Source organism: Nicotiana attenuata, unplaced genomic scaffold (genome assembly GCF_001879085.1).
Source record: "Nicotiana attenuata strain UT unplaced genomic scaffold, NIATTr2, whole genome shotgun sequence".
Lineage (NCBI taxonomy): Eukaryota > Viridiplantae > Streptophyta > Magnoliopsida > Solanales > Solanaceae > Nicotiana > Nicotiana attenuata.
This window is the reverse complement of record NW_017671889.1, coordinates 158,466-167,797: the sequence shown is the minus strand read 5'-3', so window position 1 is coordinate 167,797 and position 9,332 is coordinate 158,466. Positions and strand designations below refer to the sequence as shown.

Genomic DNA, 9,332 nt, shown 5'->3' with positions numbered 1-9,332 from the left:
CAAACTGATTAATATGTGACACAATCAAATTTAATAAACGGTAAAGTTTTTAATCTTCAAACTGAATAATAAATTGGAGTAGAATATCACTAAGATTTTAATCTCCAAACGAATATAAAGTCACTTAGACTTTAATTTCCGACAAATGAGTAGAAAGTCACGAAGACTTTAATCTCAATGAACGAGTACAAAATCATGCAGATTTTGATCTCGAAGCAGGACTTGAAAATCACGAAGATTTTATTCTCCATAATGGGTGTAGAAAATCACGAGAATTTTAATTCCCTTTTCAAATGGTTTTCCAACTAAACTATTATAACACTTTAAATAGTTTGATCTCTTTCTCTAATCAAACACATATATGTACATATTTACATTTTAACATGATCTCAAGAATATTTTCAAGTATTAATGTAAGCCTAATTCATGTCTTACAATCTTGAAAATAATATCACATAATATCATGCATGCTACCAAATTATATACCTAATTTATTTTATGGCATGCAAGTAGAATATACTTTGAGATCGAGCATCTATCCTAACATGTATAGAAATTTAATTTCATAAATCACATAGGATAGAAAATTAAGACGAAGAAAGTAGAACCCGATTTTTGTGACCACTTTCATCTTGGATCGTGACTTGTTTGTATCGTTCGATTTGGAATCAACAACAGACACCGAATTGGCCGTAAATTAAATAGTCCTGAACATATTCACTGGACATTCCTGCTGGAAAAAACCACGAAGCCATTTGCAACATGCGCAATGGTTGATCACATCCCTTCACAAATCAGCCGCATCGATCCTTATTTGATCCAAAAGACTTTCTGTTAATGATTCGTATTTAAATAGCCGCTACTATTCTGTCAAACATCGAAGTCAGATTCACTGCCTTTCATGACCTCTTTTATTCCTTTGCATTTTGGCCATAGAAATTTTGCCTTGTTGGCAAAAATGTAACAACTTCCTAATTGCCAAACCAATGCGATCAAGATATGTCGTTTTCTTTCTTTGCCGTTTGCAACACATTAACTTCACACACTTTTCTTTCTTCAAGGCTAGATCACTTGTATATTCATTCTTGATTAAGTCATATAAGATCAGGCATACTGTTTGAAGTTAGATACAAGAAATAAAATTCGTCTTCGACCATCTGAAACAGTTTCTTCCTTCTCCTTAAAAGATTAACGATCAGTATTCCACTCTGAATTTTATTTCCATTAGCCACCGAAAAATATTCTCTTAACAATAGAATGTAAGCATGACGTTTCTCCAAGGCAAGAAATGTCATGCCGTTATAATCGCGGATGGTTGAATGCACCGTTAAAGAACAATGTCTTCTAGAGAGAGAAAGGCACCAGCCCTTTGGAAGTTGTTCCCACATGGTTATTCATGATGTTCACAGCATTTGGTATCACAATTATTCTGTTAGGATAATTAATTGATACTCAAGTCAAACATGACTTGATTATTTTTCATTTCTGATATCTTGTCCATGCACCATTTCACAGTTAGATCCAGATTGGAAGCCAGACCTTACGGTGTTGTTGAATAGCTAAAATTCCTTAAGATTGTTGGTATTACGGTGTTCAAAATCAGAAAATCAAAAAAAATAGAACTTAGAACAGAAAATGCAAAAAAAATTTCGAGCCCACTGAATTCACAGTGTGTCTTTAAGAAATTTAATCCCCTCACTGTTGCCCAAGGTATACAGATTAATTCCTCCCAGGATAGAACGGAATAACTATTCTGTGACAGTGGCACTTCAAATCACAGAACTTCAGCAAACTCAACAAACGGAGCAAATCACATTTGACACTTATGTTTATTTAGAAAATAATGCAACAATGTAGAAAAGAGGGGAGAAAATTTCAAAAAATTTCATGTTTAAAAAATGAGGCCAAGCCTCTAAATTTATAGACAATGAAAGGGTGAGATGAAGAGGTGCAATCCGAGAAGTGCCTCTTCCATTTTTCATTCACACCCCTTAATAAAAACGCAACATATATTTCGCCTTGGTTACAGTTCATACATATTATTGTATTTGTTGCGCGAACTAATACAATTGATACATGTTGTATTCGTTGCGCGAACGAATACAGTTGGCACATATTTTATTCGTTGCGCGTTTAAATATAAGTGGTACAAGCTAGTAACAATTGAACAGTAACTACAAATAGGGAGAAATTAAAAAATAGCCAGATTTACAGTGGTCATTCAAAAATAGCCACAGTTTCGAAAGTAATCAAAATTTAGCCACTTTTTATGTAAAAATAAATCTGAACGAAAACACTGTTCAAAATCCGGAAAAATACTCTAGTATAATATACTGGATTACCATCATAAATATACTAGTACTCCAGTATAATATACATGAATTCCATTATAATATACCGGTCCAGCATAATATACTGGAGATTGGAGCATCAGTGCTCCAATCTCCAGTATATTATACTGGAGCTTTCCGCATGTTGGAGTTCCAGCATAATATGCTGGAAGTTCATACATAGGTGCACCAATCTCCAGCATATTATGCTGGAACTTTCCCTGTTGCAGCAAAATAGTGGCTATTTTTCAATGACTATGCAAACGCTGGTTATTTTTGAATGACTAGTCCGAAAACTGACAAGTCCGTATTTTTACCTATAAATAGTAATTCGGTATACTATAATTACTAAGTTCTAAACTATAGTGTTTTATGAAAAATCCTCTAAGGTGAACTCCAAGCCCATATAGTAACACCATAAACCCAACGAAGTGCAACCCAACAACACACGGTCATTATCTGAGACTAGTTGGGCCTTTTTTCACTTTCCCCATTTCGTATTCCAGAAATAATTCCCAAATGCGACCACTCAAATATAATAGATTTCTCTACCGATAATAACTATAACTAATTGATTCCTTTATCTTCCTTTAACTCAAAACAGGCGAAGTACACAAATAACTAAATTTAGGACCCCAATTTAAATAAATTTCTAAGTTTATAAAGCTTTTAAAGTTTAACCGCTTCGTACTCAAATTCAAACTTCCGAGAATGAAGTTGAAAATCACGGATCTAAAGTTTAAATCTTCGATTCTAAAATTGGGGATTTCTAAGCATAACTTCACGATACTTACACGATCACAAATAAACATGTATTTACAAGGGTTTTATACTCGGGGTATTGTCACTTTTAGCTCGCCAGAAACTATTTACATCTGATAGTCGAAAAAATATATAAATTTTGTATAATTTTTGTATATAACATACAAAATGTATATATATATATATAAAATATACAAATTTTTTATATTTTTTTGGCTATTATTACTAGAGAAATTTTCATAAAGCATTATCTTTTAGTGGTAATTAGCTATCTATAGATACCATTTGCTAAATTACGGATTATAGATACGTTTTCTGTTGTTATAAGATGTAATTGATGTATTTAAGCTACTATATTCATGAATACAGTAGCATTTCTAGGCGTGAAACAGGGGATTACAGCTAGACAGATTATTGTATTCGAGTGTATTCGACTGTATTCATGGCGTGAAGCATGGGATTACAGCTGGACAAATTATTGTATTTAACTGTATTCGACTGTATTCATGGCGTGAAACATGAGATTACACTGTTTTTAAATGGAAAGTAAATCAATTAACATAATAGACTCCTAATATAACTCAATTATAAAACACAAATTTTGTATTTCCTGTTATAAAAAAGATTCTCAACCGAAAAATACCCTAAAAATATAGCAATCTTCAGAGAAATTATATAATACATCTGAATACATAAATCATATTAATTAAAAAAACATATCAATACATTCATGGCATATAGCGAGACAGTGAATACAATGAAATACATAGAATATAGCGGGATACATTGAATACAATAAAAAAAGACAGTGAATACAATGAAATACATGGAATACAACGAGATACATTGAATTACAATGAAAAAAAGACAACGAATACAATGAAATACATGATAATACAACGTGATACATTGAAAAATATTAACAGAAATTCATGTTGCTCAGCCCCAAACTCCGTCGTCTTTGTTCAAGAACAAACCCTAATTTCCGGCGAATCCACCGTCGAGCAAAAACCCTGAATCTCACTGTTCCCACGCATTCTGTACAGTAGATAATTTCGTTGTATTGTAAACAACAGAATAAAACAAGAAGATAGATAATTTCGTTGGAATTGATAACTGTAAATTCCATGGTAATCCAAGAAATTGAATAAGCAGCAAATTGGCCACCTCCCTCTTACTCTCGTTCTCTCTATTTCGTCCTCTTCTTATCCGTTCCTCTCTACTATATCTGTGTATGTGTATCTTCAATTTTGAGGGAAAGAATGATGAAGATCTAAAAGGGTGTGAGGCGCTGAAGATGTCTCTTTGGATTAGGTCCACTCTTTGTCCAGCCGTTCTCCTCTCTTCAAGCTGTTGCACCAGCTTTTTTTTCTTTTTGTTACTCTAGTTATTTTCAGGGAATGGGGCAAGAGAATGACATGTATCAAAGTAGAGAGAGAAAGAACTTGGAGTGAGATGTTTATGTGAAATACGGTAATTATGTGAGAGAAAAATTTGAAAAAAGGAGAGAAAAATAAAAAATAGCGTATTTAATAGCTTAGGGGTAGGAGGTAACCAAAAAATTAGATATTTTGCTATAAATATTAAAAGGTATCTATAGAATATAATTTTTTAAAATAATATTTATTTAAAATAAATAAGGTGTTAACCTTTGCTATAGGAGGTAAAAATTCCTTATTTTTCCGACGGCTATACAATGAATTTTAAAAATAGCCAGATTTACAACTGGTCGTTCAAAAATAGCCCAGTTTCAAAAGTAATCGAAATTTAGCCACTTTTTATATAAAGATAAATCTGAGCGAAAACACTGTTCAAAACCCGAAAAATACTCCAGTATATTATGCTGGAGTTCCAGCATAAGTATACTTGAACTCCAGCATATTATACTGGAGTTCCAGAATAAGTATGCTGGAACTCCAACATAATATGATGGAGTTCCAGCATAAGTACACTAGAATTCCAGCATAATATACTGGAGTTCCAGCAAGTATATTGGTCCAGTATAATATACTGGAGTTTGGAGCACCGGTGCTCCAGTCTCCAGTATATTATACTGGAGCCAGCAAAGTATACCGGTCCTGCATAATATGCCGGAGTTCATACACAAGTGCACCGAACTCCAGTATATTATGCTGGACCGGTCTCAATTGCAGCAAAATAGTGGCTATTTTTCATTGACTTGGTAAACGCTGGCTATTTTTGAATGACCAGTCCGAAAATTGGCTATACCGTGCTATTTTTACGACATTTTTCCTTCATACTCAGCAAAGGCCCAACGACGACGGGAGTGGGCTCTCGTTTCTAGTTTAGCTAGGTGGACCATGCAACTAGTTAGTAGATGAATTTAATCCTCAAAATTGACAAGATATAAAATTAAGTAAAAATGGCGTGTAGTAGCCACTAATTAAGGGTGTCTTTAATTTTTATCCACTAATTATAATGCTCAGCAAAAATATCCACTACTAATAGGGAAAAGACTGTTTTACCCTTCCTTCATATGCCAAAAGGCCCAAAACCCTTGTTTTTTCATTCAGAAGAGGAAATTTGAGAGAGGGGCAAGTTCGCGTGTTCTCTGCTGCTGTATCATCCTCGCATGCAAACGAGCTTCAGTTAATCTTTCTCCTTCTTCATCTTCTCTGTCATCTTCTCTGAATCGATCGATCTAACTAGTAATTTTTGAACATGTTGTCCTTAACTTTTGAACTTAAAACTCAAAGTTAAGGACAGACAATCCTTAAGTTTTAAACTTGAAACTATAAGTTAAGGACTTCCTGTCCTTAACTTTTAATCTTTGACATCAAAGTTAAGGACAGGAGTCCTTAAGTTTTCAACTTTGAACTATAAGTTAAGGACTTCCTGTCCATAACTTTTTAACCAGCAAGTCAAACTTAAGGACTGTTGTCCTTAACTTTTGAAATTAAAACTCAAAGTTAAGGACAGACAGTCCTTAAGTTTTAAACTTGAAACTATAAGTTAAGGACTTCCTGTCCTTAACTTTTAATCTTTGAAATCAAAGTTAAGGACATGAGTCCTTAAGTTTTCAACTTTGAACTATAAGTTAAGGACATCCTGTCTATAACTTTTTAACCAGAAAGTCAAACTTAAGTTCTGCGTTGCTGCTGCTGCTCGTTAATGTTAGCGTAGGTATAAGTTATAGCAGAAGGGTATTTTCGTCCAGTCAGCTATAAGTTTATTAAACCAGTGGCTAAAGACTAAAGACATTTAAAACACTAGCTTTAAAATAAAGACAGGTGCTGTTAGTGGCTATTTGTGCACATCCCCCTAAAATTAAACGAAGGAATAGATCTTTTCATTTAATTGATCAGCTATATAGTATCTGTTCTCTTTTTTATAACCATATATTAATGTTGACAATGGCAATAAAATAAAATAAAAAAACTAATTAAGAAAAGAGAATGTGGCGGTGAGTTTATTTGGAACCCACTGAAATTCAATGCTCTACAGATATTGAGGGAACCACTACTATAATGCTAGAGTTATATTACACGTCAAAACCCTCATATTATTATTACATAGTACTGAACAGGTCGCAAAATCCTAATCAATAAATACTTAATTTCAGTCCATTGGAGCGTCATTAATTTGTACTAACAGCTTTATAAACTACAGGAGAAAGCAATTTTTTATTTCAAAAATATTGTAACGCAATATATGATTTACTGTGAATACAAAAAAATGTATAGAGCAATGACTTAATCCAAAAGTTAACGAGGCAGTAGAGCTGTCAATATGGCTTGGCTTGACCTGGCCTAGCCTAGCCCAGCTTTATAATTTGATAATTGAAATCAATTGATCAAAGGAAATATCAATTCCCTGTCGCTATCTAAAGGACGTAGATATATATATGTTGATCAATTTCATCACTTTTGCACATACCATAACAGATTACAAAAGGTTTCTTTTTCTCTCTCTTTTTTTTCTTTTCTTTTCCCGTGGCTTTATTCTATGATAAGAATTAAGATCTACAATTGTGACAAAATAAAGTAGTACTACTATATATAATTAGACGCTCAAATACAGTAATAATGAAAATAATCATCTTTCTCTCGACAGGGGAAGGGTCGATATATAGTAAAAAAAAAAATATTTAAGTAATTGCCTAACATCCGTGCATTACTTGTCCTATTTTCCTCGAATATCTGTACATGCAATCTTTGGGCTAAGGATGAGAAAAGTTTCTTTGTTTAGCTTGTACTCGAGCATTTCACGGGTGTCCTCGGAGCTACACAAACAATTAACAAAAACAACTTAATTAGTACTATAGCTTAGTCATAGAAACTATTCTATATAAGAGGAAGTAACAAATTTATTAAAGAAGAAAGAAAATTTAATTAGATTACCTAATCCAGTGGCTTCTGAGCTCTTCATCAACCTGATTCTCTTACAAGTATCAACAAACATTCTGGAAAAAGAAAAGGAATATAAGTTTCCATCACATCAAGATAAATTACTAAGGACAGAAATCAGAAGCGGATTCAGGATTTAAATTTTATGGGTTCAGATTCGTAATTCTACCACATCTCATCTAATTTAATGGATTCAAATTATTTGTACATATTTAATGATTTTTTGAGCAAAAATACAGAGTATAAGCGAGTTTATACACTTGATATGTCTCTAACAGAAATTAAAATCCAAAAATAGAAAAAAGTTTAACTCTTATGCATTCACATATTAGATCACCTAAAAAAGAACGATTACGTAAAAGAAACGACAAATCAGACGACAAAAGAGAAATCAGAATGTAAAATTAACATACTTCCAAGGAACATCTCCAACAAGCATCCAGTCTCCATCTTTATCTTCATAGGTTGGTACATATTCCACACCATTTGTAATGTCCATAAGCTTGCTTTCGCTTTGAAAATTACCTGATTAATTACCATTTACTTTCACAATTAACATCATGATTCAAATATTATAAATACAACGACAGATTAAATTAGAAACGGAACTCTGTACTTACAGATATTTAGGCAAGTAAACATGTTTTGTAGAGCATTTAACAGCTTCTGGTAACTATCGTACAACTCCAAATCTACTTTTCTCAAATAGGGAGCTCCATCTACTGCCACTTTCACGTACTTCCACTTGTCTGCCATGTTTTTCCTGTATGATCTCACAGGTGGCCATCCCACTACTTGTGCCCTATTATCATAATTCATAAATTTCGTTAAAATCCAATGGCGGAGCCAAGAATTAAACCATAGGAATTTTAAAAAATCTTAATGCCAAGAGATTCAACGTAACAACTTATATGTAAGTAAGAAACAAAAATTATTTTTGCTCTATTTACGCAGTAGTAGCGTGCCACTGTCTACTGCAGGGGCGGAGCTAGGATAGGTGTTGCTGGTTTGGCCGAACCTAGTGGCTTTCGCCCAAACCCTATATTTGACTCAAAATATTCATTGAATATGTATAAATTGTTAATTCAGAATCCAATAACTTAAATGGACTAGAATCCCAAACTCATAAGGCTCTCAAATTCTGGCTCCGCCTTTGGTCTACTGCAAGCCTTTACTTTTAAAATAAGTACTTAATTTTGTCAATGCTAGAAGTGTATGTATTGAAACTGACAATTGAGTTAATTAGAGGACTTACTTCGCTGGAGGTTTAGTTCCAGTAGACATTTCATTTTTCGAGTGATGATTTTCAGAAGTAGAGCTTCCTAGGCTTAATTCCATAGCATCGGAGATTCCACGTTTTGTGCCGGAGATTTGCTTTCGTGATTCGCCGGGTAAGCCGAGGCTGAGCTCAGTTTCCTTGAAATTGAGGCCGGAGATTTCTGTTTCCGGCAAGTCATTGGCTGCTTTGAATTTTTCCGATGACATTTTTTTGGCTTTCCACTTTAGTAGGCTAAAAAAGTTTTTAGATACTTTTGATGAAATTGATATTGATATTTTGGTGCTTGAAAAAGGAGGCTTATTATTACCAACGCTAAATGTTCAGCGTTTTGGCCACTATATAGGCTCTTGGGGAAGTGGACGGAGGCTGTCATCTTGACCATTCTGTTGTTGACACGTGAATGGTTAGGATTTGTCCACGTTGTAAGGAAGTGAATGATGGAAAAATGTGCATCTCTCATTTTGTTTGGTTCCGACCTTGGGGCCTTGTGTCCGTTCTCAATTTTTACACAGCAGAAATTGACAACTTATTAACTCTAGTAATAGCAGTGTAGAAATTGTAGTACATGAAGAATTAACCAAATAGCCGACACTT

At 33.7% G+C, this 9,332-nt stretch overlaps 1 protein-coding gene across 1 annotated transcript; it reads right to left on the bottom strand.

The window, feature by feature from the left end:
• Positions 1-6,835: 6,835 nt before the first annotated feature.
• On the bottom strand, positions 6,836-9,061 carry LOC109210749 (auxin-responsive protein IAA17-like). Its single transcript, XM_019374212.1, has 5 exons — positions 8,715-9,061; positions 8,080-8,261; positions 7,873-7,984; positions 7,454-7,515; positions 6,836-7,335 (listed from the first exon to the last, which is right to left on the bottom strand). Exons 1-5 carry the CDS (start codon positions 8,942-8,944, stop codon positions 7,298-7,300), a joined length of 624 nt encoding a protein of 207 aa, XP_019229757.1. The 5' UTR covers positions 8,945-9,061; the 3' UTR covers positions 6,836-7,297.
• Positions 9,062-9,332: the final 271 nt, after the last annotated feature.

Coding starts and splice junctions, on each gene's coding strand:
- LOC109210749 (XM_019374212.1), bottom strand. CDS start 8,944: ATGTCATCGGAAAAATTCAAAGCAGCCAATGACTTGCCGGAAACAGAA. Junction 7,985..8,079: donor GTTTACTTGCCTAAATATCT/GTAAGTACAGAG, acceptor GTAATTAATCAG/GTAATTTTCAAAGCGAAAGC. Junction 7,336..7,453: donor CTCAGAAGCCACTGGATTAG/GTAATCTAATTA, acceptor TTGTTTGTGTAG/CTCCGAGGACACCCGTGAAA.